The 18584-nt window shown below is 43.0% G+C and overlaps 1 protein-coding gene across 1 annotated transcript in view; it reads left to right on the top strand.

The window, feature by feature from the left end:
- LOC124787608 (venom carboxylesterase-6-like) overlaps positions 1-18584 on the top strand; it is a 152074-nt gene that overhangs the window by 32491 nt on the left and 100999 nt on the right. The window contains exons 2-3 of the mRNA XM_047254359.1: positions 9536-9679; positions 14919-15063. Coding sequence (XP_047110315.1) covers positions 9536-9679; positions 14919-15063 — 289 coding nt within the window. The remainder of the gene's footprint in view (positions 1-9535; positions 9680-14918; positions 15064-18584) is intronic.

Below are 18584 nucleotides of genomic sequence, written 5' to 3'. Positions count from 1 at the left end.
ACACTTGCACTATTAAACAATACTCTTTGTCGAAATAAATCAGCGCCAAAAAATTCTTACTCAAACGACCACATAGGCCACCCACAAGTGGGGCTCGCTCGCCACCCACCAGCCAATTCCACCAACGACTGCCCAACGACTGGCCCCTGGCCAAGATGGCCGCTCGCTTATATATGCTTGGATGTCTCCCCCCCCCCCCCCCCCTTGATTATGCAAGTACCAATCTCAACAGTTAAGGTTACAAATTTTGACACATACATCTCTCGACAGAAATAAGTACACCATCGAAACCGCGATAAAAAGTACATTTTATTTACTACGTTACATTAATTTCTAGGATTATTCTATCACCCGCAAATCAAGTTTTATTTTTGCAAAATTTCGCCACTTACCATAAATTTGTTTATTTACATCTGCGCTGCAAAGTTTTAACATAGAACTGCATATAGCACTGTTTTAGACGTTATCTATAGCGATCTACACATTTCGCTGATCAAAATCTTCATATCTATAATAATTAATTAATTATGGGCGATAAATGTTAATAATAATTTGCAAACAATGAAAACTACTGCAAGTTAAGCGTATAGTATAACTTAACTAGTTTAAAATACGTGAGATGCCACCCGAAATATTATATGGTGCCGTTCTTTACGACATGAATTTTCTATTGAATTTTATAAACAATTTCCCATCAAACTTTGTTTATTGCTCTTTACGAGCTTAATTATTTATGAGCCTTACCATATGACTACGCCACTCGATCCGCTATGACGAGACGTTTTTAATGAGCGCTTTCTCATCCCTGTAAGTTGTTGTTTACTATTTTTATTAATCTTTCAGTGTTCGTGTAATTAAACAATTTTCAAGTTACTATAAGTTTTGCGTCTCGTAACTTAAAATAAAGATAGATCTTTCAGAAGGTGCATATTGCAGACCACAATCCACTGCCTCATCGCTCTTCACCGTAGGTTACATGGTTTTCTCGTAATGCGCGAAAAACCAAACAATGCCCCAAGCTGCGGTCCACGTGGCCGCCAGGCGGAGGCATCCCGCCGACACGTTGCAAATCTCGCGCGGGCGCGCCACGCGCTTCCGCGAATGGCGCATCATGTCGCGCGCTCGCTCTCCACAAAGCAGTCCTTGCATACAGGACCTATTCATCTAGTAACGGGGGTTTGTACCATCACAGAAGGCTACTCAGATAGTCCCCTATTTCGTTCATATAGATCAAGAACATAGAGGGCCTATAACATTTCCTTGGTGAACGCAGGATATTACTTCTGTTTTACTCGATGACTTTCCGTCTGTTTCTACGAACTGTGACCTTTCTGACAGTAAATCACGAATGCAGTCGCACAACTGAGACGATATTCCAAAGGCACATAGTTTGGTTAGAAGAAGCTACAGTAAGAACGATAGGGATTGCTCAAGTTCCTCTGAATCAGGATTCAAACCACGACATCCATTTGATCAACAACCAATCAGCAGCAGCAGCACATTCATGCCTCGCAGTCTTCACCTTGTACCTCTACTGCCCAGTCTCACTATGACAACAGCAGGAATCGGTATATAAGACGCCTCGATTGTTCTGCTAAACACAGGTGCACTCACAGCGCGTATGGGGAAACGTGCTGTGCGCAGTACTGAAAACAGGGACTGGTGGCGGAAATTTTTTTGTCCGACCACGATATTACTGAACTTGGTCTCCCGCGGGCTTTGTTCCAAACACGTGGTGACGTTACATAAACAAATACAGTGGTGACTAACAAAAGCGTATCGCATTGTGAACGGTTGTAAGACAGTTGTGCATATACACTGGTAAACCAAAACATTATTACCACTGCCCACTACATGTTGGATGCCAGCTGGTGGCGTTAACGGCACGTGACGTGGTAAAGAAAAGAAGCAAGCGGAACATACATGGACGGGAATCACCCTAAAGAAGATATGGGCTGCAAATGGGGATATCCATTTAGATGTGCGACTTTGACAAAGGGCAGATAATTTTTATTCATAGCCTTTGAACGAGGATCTCGAAAACGACGAAACTGGTCGAATGTTCACGTGCTGCTGTGTAAGCCTCAACGGAATGAGGTAGGACAGTGAAACTAACACTAGGCATTAAATGATTGGACATTCACAGATAGTGGGATTTGGAGACTTGTCTGCTCTGTAAACTAGGACGACAGGTGATCTGTGGCATCTCTACCCAAAGAGCACACTGCTGGTACACTCACGTCTTGGAACACATAGTTCATCGTACATCATTGAACATGGAGCTCCGCAGCAGACCATCCATGCGTGTTAACATGTTGACCCAACGACATCATCAATTACGATTGCAGTGGGCACGGGACGGTCGGAATCTTCGTGTGAATAATATTTTTGGTACACTAGGTCAACGGTCATCTCCACAAACGCCGTCATCGAGGTGAACGGTGGCTCGAAACGTGAACGCGTCACTTGCGCAGGCTGGTGAGAGCACTATTATGCTATGGGAGACATTCTCCTGCACTCGCACGGTATCTGTGGTACTAATCGAAGACTCTCTGACAGCTGCGAACCACCTGCATCCATTCACGCTTGATGTCTTCTCTGACGGCGATGTCTTGTTTCAGCAGGGTAATTTTCCGTGTCTCGGAACCAGAACCGTGCTACAGTGGTTCTAGGAAGGTTACAGTGAACTCAAGTTGATGCCTTGGCGACAAAATTCGCCTAATGTAAATCCTACAGAACCCATCTGGGTAGCCATAGGACGCCATCACCGCGTACGCAAATCAGCGGCCCGTTATTTACGCGAATTACATGACCTTTTCTTAGACATCTAGTGCCACATACCTCCATAAAACTATCAACAAAGTGTAGGATACTTGATATGGAGAATCAGTGTTCTATTTCGTTCCAAAGACGGACAGACAAGCTATTAAGGAGGTGGTCGTAATGTTTTGGCTCATCAGTGTACCATCAACTGGCTCAGCGTGTAACCGTGAAACATCACAAAAAAATTCGCGGTAAGCTGACCGAAGCCCCCTCATTTCCAGAAGAAATAGTATTTTGGCAGAGTAATATAACAGGTGCACCACTTTTTACCGATAATGCTGCAGCGCGTTAACACTTCACCGTGACATTTGACCCCTTCCCAGAGCAACCGCAAATATTTTCCCTCCTGCTAACGATCAACAGGCAATTAGCACTCCGTTAGTGAGGCACGATCTCACATACCGGCTCCTTCCACACTGTTGATTATTTGTTCTGCCAGTAGTGTGCGTGGTGTACTGCCATGTACCTTTCTCATTCACATTGCTCTACAAGGCACGATTTAGTCAATGGGTTAGCGGCTATTGTATAGTAAGTACAGCATTGCTCGCTCCCCTATATCTACGACACTAAGTTTGTAGAGTTAAGACATTTTTGGCTGTTAGTCAAAAGAAATGTTTAACAAAATATCTTTGCAGTTTGAGTAGCAATTCTGAATAATTAAGAGCTCAATGACAAATAGTCTACGTGTTGTGCGTCAGAAAATTTCCGAGGTGTGCAAATTAGGTCAATGATTGCAACAAGCACAAGCGCCAGCCTGCACCTTCTGCACATGCCGTAGATGTACATCAAAGCAAAACAGGGAAACGAAATATCACTGCAGAAAGTGTCAAAGATGCATGTGTCTTGAACATATTGAAGTTTTTTGCAGGAACTGTGAATAATTGCGAAATGTGAAGTAACTGGTAACTGTGTAAGTAATTTTTCCTGTCTTCTTCTGAGTTTCTCAAATTCGTAACATCATGTGATGTATATTGTGAGCAAATGTTTAGAAGAAATGTTTCAATGTTCTTAGTTTATCGGTTATATGATAGCATGTGCCAGATATTAATTATTTGACCAAAGAGTGGCAAAATAGTTCCTTAATATTTGTTTACTGCCACATTTACTTGTAAACACGCCTAAGACAAAGGAAAATGATTGAAGAGCAGTTCTGTTGTCGTTGGTAATTTGAATACTAGTAAAACTACGTTCATTCAATTGCGTGTTGTGTTGGTCTGGGTGACCTGCCTTACGAAATTTAAATCATAATGTCACTACACAGGCGAAGTGTTAATAGTGTCATGTTGATATCGGTTCACCAATTTCTAACATCTGTGAGGAATCTCCAGATAAAACCATTTTCTATGACTCAGCTATAATCAGTTTTGCTCCACAATGAGAATTTGCAGATGCTATGTGCGGCATTTAGTGAACCGGTTGTGATTTGTGTTATAAAAAGTAACAGTGTCAAAAATTACCAAACTTTGTATTAAGTCAGTCAGCACCCTCTATAAATGGAAGGTCGTTTTCCCCTACTAGAAAAATTTTTGCACAGATTGGTCCCAGTTTTCCGAAAGGAAATGAAGTTCCATGCTACTTTACAGAGCGTAGGGGAATGATGCGGGAGACCCGCACCGCCGTACTAGGCGAGGAACTAATGGAGGTGGTTTGCCGTTCCCTTCCCCCGACCGTAATGGGGATGAATGATGATGAATAAAACGACACAACACCCAGTCATCTCGGGGCAGGCGAAAATCCCTGACCCCACCGGACAGCTGTAAAGCCGGAACAAGAACACATGTAGAGCACCATTTACGAAATTTGCGCTGCTGATGCTCTAACGGCGTAGACCACAGCATGGGCGCAAGTGCAGTGTCTAGAGCGCCGGGCGGCCGCAGTCAACGACCTGCTGACACTAGCTCCCGTCGCCTTGTGCCTGCTTTCGTGCCGTCAAGTTCCGCGAGTCGATGGCCATGTCTGACGAGGAAACATCGCAAACTTCGCCTCCTATTTTAAGCAGCAAAAGGCAAGATTTTAGGTCCAGCAATCGATCCTGCGCGAAAATTTGTATCACAATTCTGATAGTGTGCAGTCATGACCTTCGGAATGTACAGCTTCTAAACTTCGCGCGCTGCCTTTGTTTGTGATCCCCTCTGCCCCGCTGCAACTGCCTGACGCTCGAACACGAGGTACCATACAGAGGAGTGGCAACTACAACCGTGCTATTCGATAAATGTTTAAGGCGAGGGCAAACCGGGGAGAAGAGGAACGTGACCGCCGAGCGTGTGCTGAAACCTTGTTCAAGAATATTTTCTTTTGTCCTTTTACTCGAGAAGAGTACGTAATATGTCAACATCACACACATGTATGTTCAACGCTATGTCTCAAAATCAAGATGGATAAACCTAAGCAACTGACAATTTACACTGAACAGCCTAAGAAACTGGTACACCTGCCTAATATCGTATAGAGCCCGCGCGAGCACGCAGAAGTGCCGCAACACGGCGTGGAATGAACTCGACTAATGTCTGCAGTAGGGCTGGAGAGAACTGACTCCATGAGTCTTTCAAAGCTGTCCTAAATCCGTACGAGTACGAGGGAGTGGAAATCTCTTCTGAACAGCACGTTGCATGGCATCCCAGATATGCTCAATAATGTTCATGTCTGGGGAGTTTGGTCGGCAGCGGAAGTGTTTAAACTCAGGAGAGTGTTGCCGGAGCCATTCTGTAGCAATTCTGGACGTCTGGGTGTCACTTTGTCTTGCTGGAATTGCCCAAGTCCGTCAGAATGCACGGTGGACATGAATCGATGCCTGTGATCAGACAGGGTGCTTACGTACGTCTCAACTGTCAGAGTCGTATCTAGACATATCAGGGGACTCATATCACTCCAAACTGCGCACGCCCCACATCATTATAGAAGCTGCAGGCTCCATGGATTCATGAGGCTGTATCCATACGCCCATCCGGTCGATATAATTTGAAACGAGACTCTCCGACCACACAATATGTTTCCAGTCATTGACAGGCCAATGTCGGTGTTGACGAGCCCAGGCGAGGTGTAAACCTATGTGTCGTGCAGTAATCAAGGGCACACGAGTGGACCTTCGGCTCCGAAGGCCCATATTGATGATGTTTCGTTGAATGGTTCGTATGCTGATACACTACTGGCCATTAAAATTGCTACACCACGAAATGACGTGCTACAGACGCGAAATTTAACCGACAGGAAGAATATGATGTGATATGCGAATAATTAGCTTTCCAGAGCATTCACACAAGGTTGACGCCGGTGGCGACACCTACAACGTGCTGACATGAGGAAAGTTTCCAACCGGTTTCTCATACACAAACAGCAGTTGACCGGCGTTGCCTGGTGAAACGTTGTTGTGATGCCTCGTGTACGGAGGAGAAATGCGTACCATCCGTTTCCGACTTTGATAAAGGTCGGATTATAGCCTATCGCGATTGCGGTTTATTGTTTCATGAAATTACTGCTCGCGTTGCTCGAGATCCAATTACTGTTAGCAGAATATGGAATCGGTGGGTTCAGGAGGGTAATACGGAACGCCGTGCAGGATCCCAACGGCCTCGTATCACTAGCAGTCGAGATAACAGGCATCTTATCCGCATGGCTGTGACGGAGCGTGCAGCCACGTCCCGATCCCTGAGCCAACAGGTGGGGACGTTTGCAAGACAACAACCATCTGCACGAACAGTTCGATGACGTTTGCAGCACCATGGGCTATCAGCTCGGAGACCATGGCTGCGGTTACCCTTGACGCTGCATCACAGACAGGAGCGCTTGCGATGGTGTGCTCAACGACGAACCAGGGTGCACGAATGGCAAAACGTCATTTTTCCGGATGAATCCAGCTTCTGCTTACAGCATCATGATGGTCGCATTCGTGTTTGGCGAAATCGCGGTGAACGCACATTGGAACCGTGTATTCGTCATCGTCATACTGGCGTAATGGTATGGGGTGCCATTGGTTACACGTCTCGGTCACCTCTTGTTCGCAATGACGGCACTTTGAACAGTGGACGTTACATTTCAGATGTGTTACGACCCGTGGCTCTACCCTTCATTCGATCCCTGCCAAACCCTACATTTCAGCAGGATAATGCACGACCGCATGTTGCAGGTCCTGTACGGACCTTTCTGGACACAGAAATTGTTCGACCGCTGCCCTGGCCACCACATTCCTTAGATCTCTCACCAATTGAAAACGTCTGGTCAATGGTGGCCGAGCATCTGGCTCGTCACAATACGCCAGTCACTACTCTTGATGAACTGTGGTATCGTGCTGAAGCTGCATGGGCAGCTGTACCTGTACATGTCATCCAAGCTCTGTCTGACTCAATGCCCAGGCGTATCAAGGCCGTTATTGGAGCCAGAAGTGGTTGTTCTGGGTACTGATTTCTCAGGATCTGTGCACTCAAATCGCGTGAAAATGTAATCACATGTCAGTTCTAGTATAATATATTTGTCCAATGAATACCCGTTTATCATCTGCAGTTCTTCTTGGTGTAGCAATTTTAATGGCCAGTAGTGTATTATTTGATGGCCCATCATTGTAATCTGCAGCAATTTGCGGAAGGGTTGCACTTCTTCAGTCGTTGTTGGTTCCGTTCTTCCAGGGTCTTTTTCCTGCCACAGCGATCTCGGAGATTTGATGTTTTACCGGATTCCTGATATTCACGGTACACTCGTGAATTGGTCGTACGGGTACAAGCCCACTTTATCGTTACCTTGGAAATGCTGTGTCACATCGCACGTGCGCTGACTATAACCCACGTTGAAACTCACTGAAATATTGTTAACCTGCTATCGTAGCAGCAGTAACCGTTCCAACAACTGCGCCAGACACTTGTTGCCTTATAAGGGCGTTGCCGACCGCAACGTCGTCATTTGCCTGCTTATTTTTCTCTATATTTGAATATGAACGCCTATACCAGTTTCTTTGGCGCATTAGTCTGTTATGAAATGTAGTTAATGTTTTTCAATTTACAAATTAATCATCTCAGTTATGTTGAAGAATAACGCAACTCTTTCATTTTAACTGTGTCATCTTTTCAAAACAAAGAAAAAACCCATAACAGCGTTGTTATTAATTAAATATAACTTCACTACTTCCTTAATGACACACCTACTCATTTCATTAAATTACACTGCATTTGTGAATCGCAACATGAAGTTGTTTAAAGCAAAGGGATCTCTGACGCCATCTACTGGCTTGAAAGCGCACACTATAATACAGTGAACTAAGCAATTTCGCTTGTTGGTTCGCCGAAATCATGAACACGAAACTCTTACCACTTTCTTAGACTGTATTTTGCATTCGGGCATCAAACGGGTACTTCGCATTCGCGTGTTAAACTTCTACAGTAGGTCGGAGCTTTTGACAGCCAACTGGCGCGTGTGTAAAGGCTCTACATTCAGAAGGTTATAACAGCGTACTATCAGAATTACTGTCAAAATTCTCGCGAAGGATCGATTTCTGGGGGTGATATCTTAGTAGTGTCCTTTTTTCCCCACCGAATATGATGTCAAGTTGGTGGTGTTTCCTTGTCAGACACAAACTTCCTGAAAGCTTCCGTAGTAGCCAGAGTGTTCATCAACATGTAGGAACGCGGCAGTGGTGCATCTTCTCTATAGTCAACTCCGGACAGCTGTAGTTAAGCGCCCAGGGCCAGCCAATCCTCATCACAGACGGCGTCTCACGCAGCCACGAGAGTCAGCGCCGTACCAAAGACGCAGCCGTCTTCTCCCTCGCGGAGCCACGAACCGCTGACTGCTGACTGACAATCCAGGCACTTGACAGTCCCGCCAGAGTCTGAGTTATGAATGAAAGACTGGTCCGTGGCGCTCGCATTAAGTAGATTGTCAACTAGCCAGATGGCTTGTCTGCCCATTATTATCGAAGGTCTAGCTAAGTCAGAAAATGCTCGATAGTACACGTTTCGTCTGGTAATGTAAATTGAAGAATATTTAATACAATGAATTCAATTTCCAGGAACTACATTTTTCGTTCAGATATTCTACTCGATGTGGAGTTAAACTCCATTCTTAAGAAAGAAATAGCAGTTCTTAGCTCAACACATACTTCACGTCCCCACACAGCGTTAAACGCAGCTGGACGACAGGCAACTATAAAAGAGTTAAGAATTACTATACTACACTAGTCAGTAAATAGCAATAAAGCTAAAATTATGCTCTAATATTGGAGAGTATACTTAATGAGACTTCATACCGTTACTAGGTGACTACACTAATGACGTCCCTAACCGATGTTTTTTCTTCTATAATCGAACATTCCTATGCCAAACTGAACAATGTTGGTAAAGCCACGGAATTGGTTGCCATAGTCTTATTCCTGTTTCTGTCTGATTTTCAACATTTCGTAACGGTTACCATGTGAATGAGTCTGCAGTTCAGAATGTTATGTATCTTTACAGTAGAACTGACGAGGGTTGAGAACAAATATCCAAGTTAAGGTTGGTTACAGAGAACGGAACTAAAATCAACGTCTGTCATCTATCATTCAATTAATACACCCACAGTATTAATGTTGTATTGCTACACTCTTCTCATGTACATGCAAAATCATACTCAGGGCTGACAGAAGGCAGCTAAAATTTTGTAATAGATTAGCAGCTGTTGCTATAAGGCACCTAAATCAAGTGTGGGATTGAGATAGTTGTTAAAGTACGTACTGCAATATTTGTTTCAGAATCCTCAGCCTCCGGATTTCTGGATAAACATTCGCGATGCAACAGTGCCAGGACCACAGTGCACCCAGAATGCATTGTTTGATCCATCAATTCCTCCTGCTGGAAGCGAGGATTGCCTTTACCTCAATGTCTTCACACCGGAGGTAATGTGTCTTCTAACTGCAGCCACATATGTTAAGCCGAAGGGTAAACTGATATTCACTATTTATCGTACCGTAGAGTACTTTTGTTGCTTTCTTTAATCCTTTTTTGTGAAAAAACGGGAGAAATCGCATAAATTAACCAGTCTTGATATTCTCGATGTTCCTCGATCATTTCTTATGCAAGTTTTTCTGTATCGATTAAACTGAAAAGATTTTGTAATACCTGAAAGTGTTCACACGAGTTTAAGAAATGTATTACTCTCTGTGACCGAATTTGTTGATTGTGTTGAAAAGTAATAATTTATTTGTTCTGATAACTTTTGTTTACTTGAGGCACACAGTACTTAATTGCAGCAAAGAGAGGGTACGGGATATAATCTTTATTTAGATACCATCTATTTGAATGACCTTAAATTGTTCGCTCGTTTCATATTTTAAGCAGGATGGATCATGAACTTTTCGTTATAAGCTTCTCCTTGCAGTTACTCAGGCGTTTTACTTGACAAAGTAGTGATTATTTTTAGAACTCCTGGTTTATTATCATAATCCATTACATAATAAAATAAACGAAACTGTTTGCTCGGCTATTTGCATTACTAAAATGGACGAATTTTATTTTAAAACAGAAGTAGCTAGGCCGATTCCTGTGATAAAGCTGCAGTGGCAGCCCCATCGTATGAAAATGATAATTGTAGCATTTTCAGAATTATTTCTATAAAGGTTTTCCGTTGTTTGGCCCGTTCATCATATATAGGACTGGATTTAATTTATTATAATGGTACCAGAAATTCGAATGCAGCGTTTATCACACACAAACGACTTAGTAAAATTAACTGCGAATTGTGCACTTTCTAATTACTCTCCTGTACTAACCTCTTCATCACAGAGTATCACTTGCAACCTACGTCCTCAATTTTTTGCTGGATGTATCTCACTCTCTGTCTTCCTCTTGTCTTTTCCCTTTACGGCTCTCTCTAGTATCTCGGAAGTTATTCCGTGACATCTTAAGAGATGTCCTACGATCCTATCCCTTCTTCTTGTCAGTGTTTTCCATATAAACCTTTCCTCTCCGATTTTCCGAAGAACCTCCTCATCCCTTAACGTATCAGTCCACTTTAGTTTCCACATTCGTCTGCAGCACCACATTTCAAATGCTTCGATTCTCTTCTTTTCCGGTTTTCTCACAGTCCATACCACGCTGTGCTCCAAACGTACAATGCCACCAATTTCTTCCTAAATTAAGTTCTATGTCTGACACTAGTTTACTTCTCTTAATCAGGAATATGATTTTTCCACTGTAATCTGCTTTTGATATTCTCCTTGATCCAACCGTCATGGTTTATTTTGCTGCCTAGGTAGTACAATTCCTTGACTAAATCTACTTTGTGACCATAAATCTGATTTATGTTACTTGCTGTTCTCATTTCGGCTGCTTCCTATAACTTTCTTCTTCGTTTTACTCTCAATTCATATTCAGTACACATTATATTGTTCATTCCATTCAGTACATTCTGTAATTCTCCTTCACTTTTACTAAGAACAGCAATGTCATCAGCGAATTGTACACTACTGGCCATTAAAATTGCTACACCAAGAAGAAATGCAGATGAGAAACGGGTATTCATTGGACAAATATGTTATACTAGAAATAACATGTGATTACATTTTCACGCGATTTGGGTGCAGAGATCCTGAGAAATCAGTTTCCAAAACAACCACCTCTGGCCGTAATAACGGCCTTGATACGATTGGGCATTGAGTCAAACGGAGCTTGGATGGTGTGTACAGGTACAGCTGCCCATGCAGCTTCAACACGTTACCACAGTTCATCAAGAGTAGTAATTGGCGTATTGTGACGAGCCAGTTGCTCGGCCACCATTGACCAGACGTTTTCAATTGGTGAGAGATCTGGAGAATGTGCTGGCCAGGGTAGCAGTCGAACATTTCCCGTATCCAGAAAGGCCCGTACAGGACCTGCAACATGCGGTCGTGCATTATCTTGCTGAAATGTAGGGTTTTGCAAGGATCGAGTGAAGGGTAGAGCCACGGGTCACAACACATCTGAAATGTAACGTCCACTGTTCAAAGTTCCGTAACTGGAATCAAGATGTGACCGAGATGTGTAACCAATGGCACCCCATAGCATCACGCCGGGTGATACGCCAGTATGGCGATGACGAATACGCGCTACCAAGGTGCGTTCACCGCGATATCGCCAAACACGGATGCGACCATCATGATACTGTAAACAGAACCTGGATTCATCCGAAAAAATGACGTTTTGCCATTCGTGCACCCAGGTTCGTCGTTGAGTACACCATCGCAGGCGCTCCTGTCTGTGATGCAGTGTGACGGGTAACAGCAGCCATGGTCTCCGAGCTGATAGTCCATGGTGCTGCAAACGTCGTCGAGCTGTTCGTGCAGATGGTTTTGGTCTTGCAAATATCCCCATCTGTTGGCTCAGGGATCGAGACGTGGCTGCACGATCCGCTACAGCCATGCGGATAAGATGCCTGTCATCTCGACTACTAGTGATATGAGGCCGTTGGGATCCTGCACGGCGTTCCGTATTACCCTCCTGAACCCACTGATTCCATATTCTGCTAACAGTAATTGGATCTCGACCAACGCAAGCAGCAATGTCGCGATACGATAAACCGCAATCGCGATAGGCTACAATCCGACCTTTATGAAAGTCGGAAACGTGATGGTACGCATTTCTTCTCCTTACACGACGCATCACAAAAACGTTTCATCATTCAACGCCGGTCAACTGCCGTTTGTGTATGAGAAATCGGTTGGAAACTTTCCTCATGTCACCACGTTTTCGGTGTCGCCACCGGCGCCAATCTTGTGTGAATGCTCTGAAAAGCTAATCATTTGCATATCGCAGCATCTTCTTCCTGTCTGTTAAATTTCGCTTCTGTAGCACGTCATGTTCGTGGTGTAGCAATTTTAATGTCCAGTAGTGTATCATTGATATCCTTTTACCTTGAATATGAATTTCACTCTGGAACCTTTCTTTAATTTCCATCAATTATTCTTCGATGTCTAGGTTGAAAAGAAGCGGGGGGGGGGGGGGGGGGGGGGGTTGGAGACTACATCCCTGTCTTACGCTCTTTTTAATCCGAACACTTCATTCTTGATCTTCCACTCTTATGGTTCCCTCTTGGTACATGTTCATATTGTATATAACCCGTCTTCCCTATAGCTTAAGGGTATTTTTCACAGGATTTCAAACATCTTGCACCATTTGATATTGTCTGACAGTTTTTCCCGGTCAACAAATCCTATGAAGGTATTTTGATTTTTCTTCAGTCTTGTTTCCATTATCATACATAAAGTCAGAACTATCCTTCTTGTTCGTTTCCCATACTCGAGCCCAACATCTCCTCATCTAACACTTCCTCAATTCTCTTTTCCATTACTAAGTGTACCATTCTCGTCAGCAACTTGGATGCTTGATCTAATAAACTGATTTTGCGATAATTCTCACACTTGTCATCTCTTGCAGCCTTCGGAATTGTGTGGATGATATTTTTCCGAAAGTCAAATGGTATGCCTCCAGACTCATGCACTGTACACATCAGTGTGAGTAGTCGTTTTGTTGTCACTTCCTACAGTAATTTTAGAAAATTCGGTTGGAATGTTGTCTGTCACTTACAACTTATTTGATTAGAAGGCTGCCAAAGCTCTTCTAAATTCTGGTTGTGATATTCTATCCCCTATCGCTTCTATATCGACTAGTTCTTCTTCTTCTGTCACTTTATCAGACAAGACTTCACCCACATGCAGCCCTTTAATGTACTCCCTCCACCTATCTCCTCTATCGTCTGCGCTTAACCGCGGAATTCCCATTGCGCGTATAATGTTACCACCTCTGCAATTAATTTCACGGAAGGTTGCTTTGACCTTTCCATATGCTGAGTCAGTCCTTCCGACAATCATTTCTTTTTCGGTATCTTCACGCTTTTCATGGTCAATTTTGTACTTGCTTCTTTCATCGATCGCAGAAGTATTTCTCCTTTTTAAAAAAAATGGTTCAAATGGCTCTGAGCACTATGGGACTTAACATCTGAGGTCATCAGTCCCCTAGAACTTAGAACTACTTAAACCTAACTAACCTAAGGACATCACACACATCCATGCCCGAGGCAGGATTCGAACCTGCGACCGTAGCGGTCGCGCGGCTCCAGACTGAAGCGCCTAGAACCGCTCATCCACACCGGCCGGCTTCTCCTTTTACCCGTGGGTTCTTCGCAATGACCTTCGATGTACCTATGTTTCTCTTTCCAACTTCTGTCATAGCCCTTTTTAGAAATGTCCGTTTTTGTTCAGCTGAACTGCCTGCTGAGTTATTCTTCACCGCAGCAGCTAAAGTGTAGAGAACTTGAGGCGTATGTCTGTATTCCACAGTACTTCCGTAACCCACATCCTTGCGCATTGTCTCTTCCTTCTACTCTTTTTTACAACTAAATTGTGGTCCGCGTCTATTTCTGCTCCGGGTAGGCCTTACAATCCTGTATCTGATTTCGGAATCTCTGCCTGATCGTCATGTAACCTAACTGAAATCTTGTCGTATCTTCCGGCTTTTTCCAAGTATATCTCCTCCTCTTAAGCAGAGTTTTCACTGTTACTAGCTGAAATTTATTTCAGAATTCAACTAGTCTTTCTTCTCTCTCATTCCACTACCAAGCCCATATTCTCCCGTGACTCTTTCTTCTGCTCCTACCCCTAAAAGCGCATTCCAGACCACCATGACTATTGCATTTTCATCTCCCTTTACGATACTGAATTACCCGTTCCATATCCTCATACAATTTTCTTCATCTTCAGCTTGCCATGTCATCATGAAACGGTAGTCTCGATCAACCCGATTTTTGAATCTGAGAATTAAATTTTGTTGAGCGAAACGTCTCTTAGGAGCCTCTATATTTCGACAAATAACAAGGGAGTCTTCATTTCTTCATGACACTAGATGTGACAATTCTTTGCGATGTAACAGTGATGGAGGTCTAAGTGATTCTTTATCGTTGGCTGATGCACGCGTATTTCGTAAGTCCCCGAAAAATAAAGCAAATTAGGCAAAATGTGCTATGCGTTAGTACAATCCGACGTAAGAGCTTCAGGACACAAAAATTTCAGATACATTATATGCCTGTTTTCGTATCAACATACCACTGTATCGTCGTAATGGCTCTGATAGAAAATTCAGTATTAGCATTATCTGTGTTTTCAGGTGAATCCAAGCAGGCGGCTGCCAGTGATGTTCTGGATCCACGGAGGCGGCTGGATCTCAGGAGGCGCCAACTGGGTTGAACCCAATTTTATTCTGGACCACGATGTTGTGATGGTTGCTATTAATTACCGGCTCGGCCCACTGGGTAAGTAATTTCAAAAGACAACCCCCGCAAAACAGGTTTGCGTAAATCATTTTTTATGCTGATATTTAAGTGCGACTTGTTACCGGTACCCTACGCCGCTAGCTATATTGCTTCAGAGCCTTCTTCCCCTTCTCCTCCCCCCCCCCCCCCCTCCCACCACCAAGAATTTATCGCGTCGAGTATGGGGTCCGCTTTTACAGAATTCCGCAAATTTTATTTTTTAATCTTTGTAGCCGGATGCCCTTCTTGGTGCCAGAGTCGCCAAGGTAACAGAAGGGAGAGAAGTAGTGTGCCCCATCTGTCTGCGAATAGTGTAAACTATATTCTGTGTGAAATCTTATTTTAACCGTTGGTGCGGCGTATTGTCTGATGCAGAAGTCGGGGACCAGTCCAGCATTTGCATAAACAATCGTGAGAAACCATCTAAAAGCCACATTCAGGTTGATCAGTGTACCAGCCCATGGGCGTTAATACGCAATCAGGTTCCATCCAGTTCTGGACCACCTCTATGTACAGCAAGCTAGCGCACAGCGCCTTGCACAATAAGACTGTGAACTGCCTCAGGATCTACCCTTCAGTATTCCTGTAGTCGAGGCTATGAGCTGTACTGCCAAAGCATAGCTATTGTGGTTTCTGTAATTTTGTAACTAATCGGCCTGATAGCCAGGTGTGTCAAGGCGTCGCTTCCGGGACGGGGAAGTACGGTGGCCGTTGGCCCCGGATCGAATCCGGGCGGCCGCGCGCCGGCCAGTCTGGATGTGATTTTCAGCGGTATCCCACATCCAACTGGGTGAATACCGGGTTGGCACACAAGGCCTGCCTTAACTACACGGTTCACAATAATTTTTAAAAGTTTCGCTCACTTTCATATCAATAACACTATACAAGTTCAGTTGTGGTACACATATTCTGCCGCTGGGGATAACGGGATGGCGACAAGAAGGGCATACGGCCACTTCTTAAATTAAACATACAAAATCCGGTAATAACCATGCCTGGATCGAAATAATATTACACGTAGTGAATGTGACATTGTTACGAATGATATTGTATTTGAATTATACGTTGTCAGTGTACTGATAGTGTTCATTACGACGTCCTTAGATTATTAACTCCTTTTGATTGGAATATCGTTAATACAGTAATAGTATGTATGTTCGTCCCTTTCGAGACAGGCTAGCACGTAGAGGAAGAATGCCTCGCGTTATAATCGCCACCAGAAGTCTATGTAATTTAGTTGTTGATTGTCATCTTTGCTTAGACAACCATCAATGATGCTTCATCTGGTGTCAGCTGAATTCAGTGATTCAGTAGTTTTAGCATTATCAGTCAATATGAAATGAAATACTTACCAGCTTATTGTACTTTGTTGATACGTGTAAGTAATCGGAGTAAAGTATTTTTTATTAAAAATTAAGACAATAGCACATTCGGTATTTGAGAATATATGGAAATCTATATCCGTGTATTATTTCAGAAATGTGTGATACAGTGAGTGGTAAAACTGGGTTGAGCGGTGAGTCGTAAATATTCTTCAGAATTTTCATTTAACCAAAAATCAAATGCAGTTACACACTGAATTTCCGCAATTTTAAAAATGGCATTGTTTTTAAAATTGCAACATTCAGTAGTAATAACAAACAGCCTACGAATTGGTTAAAAGTTCAAAGGCGTTACAATAGACACGAAAAATTTCCAAAATGTATATCAGATCCCAAGGATGCTCACTAAATGTTATAAACAATGAACTTAGAGAGTCCAGCCACCCAAAAACGAATACTATTAATAAAGAAAATTCTAAAATGCGTAACACACTCAAAACAAAATATTACAACCTGTACGACGTATGTTAACAGCCAAGTGTACTCTTCCAGTAATCGTATCGATACACATCTGACTATATCCAAGCACTTTCAGACACCGTACTTATACTGCGCAAAGGTACAATCTGTCATACTTTGAAGATGCTCTGGTGTGTCTCATCCAATAATCAACCTCTCTATGCCACTAGCGGGCAGTTCCTACGAGATAAATAAACAGTCTTAGATACGTTTACTCAAACAGGCACTGATAATGTGACACCGCCTGGGAAAAAGGAACATAGGAGCTAGGCATGCTCAGTTTCGTCGTTCTGCTGCGTAACTTACCATACATTTACAAAGCTAAGCTTATTACACAATAGTGACTTCTCATAAACATCTTACTTAGACAAAAATAAGATAAAAATATGAACTAGGATTATTCGATAAATGTTTTTTCCTACTTCAGAACGGTATCAGATGGGAAAATTAGTCTAACTAATGTAATGAAAATGGAAATTTCAAATACCAGTAAACTTCTACTTTGTTAAGAGTAATCACTATGACAATCCTTCCCATAGATTAAAACGACACTAACCATCTGCTACACTTAATAAAGTCACGTTCTGCTCGATTCTTGAAATGGCAATACAAAAAAAACATAAACATTACCAACCTCTTTGGTGAATGATACAACGACTTACTAACTCCCGATCGCTGAGTAAGCATGGAACGCGACCGTAAACAAAATGTTGTATACTGATCTCAGACTAATCGTCACTCCGGTGCACGGTTTACAGGAAAACCTAATCAGTCACACGGCCTCTGCATAACATACCAAAGCACGAGTAAAAAAAAAACACCTTATCTTGTATCGTTGAGTAGGTTAAAGAGAGTGTAGCGGCATGTGCTTGTCGTAGTCAGTTCAAAAATGTAGTTCGCTCTCCCAGTACCAATTCCAGTATTACGCACTCTTGCTCAACTAAGTGGCAGCAGAAATAGCAGACCACAGCTTGTCTGATCGAAAAGAACTTTCCAAAGGCTTCATGCGGCTCAGCCCTGTCTGCCGCATAAACTCGCAATAACAGGTACTGCATGCGTAAATCTGCTCAGCGGCGACTAACTCACTGTAACATCACTGCATTACATGGGGACACGACCTAGGACTGACCACATCTTACAAACGACTGACTCCTAACAACTGTCTCTCCTTCTTCCTTTCAAATTCTATGTGCTCACTTGGCACGACCGCACCCTAGCCTTTCATCGGCGGAGTTACCGGCTCCAATGACGACAAGTATAGACTTCAGTACTACCCATATAGCAGGGAAATATCAAACAGGATCAACTTTCCATCGTAAAATAAAAGAAAAAGAGCTCTCCTGTAATCAATGGGATAGATACATGACGCAAGTGCGATTATTAACAGACACCTTTCATAGTTACGCCACAGCGCCATGTACAAGCTTGCTATAACCGAGATACCTTTTACATGAAAGCTTACATTAAATAATGGCACACACAGTCTCGCCAAAAAGACTGTAATAATTTACCAACAATGTTTGTAGAATACTGAAAGATTCAACCAGTATCTAAGCTGTTTGAAAATATAGCAAAATCACAAGAAACATTCACAAGTTCTCAAAATAATTTAGACCTTACACACAGAACGGGTTTATAGCAACAACATTAAACAGAAAAAGTAAGACTTCGAAGATAATT

Source organism: Schistocerca piceifrons, chromosome 3 (genome assembly GCF_021461385.2).
Source record: "Schistocerca piceifrons isolate TAMUIC-IGC-003096 chromosome 3, iqSchPice1.1, whole genome shotgun sequence".
NCBI classification, from domain to species: domain Eukaryota; kingdom Metazoa; phylum Arthropoda; class Insecta; order Orthoptera; family Acrididae; genus Schistocerca; species Schistocerca piceifrons.
This window is presented reverse-complemented; position numbering and strand designations above follow the sequence as displayed.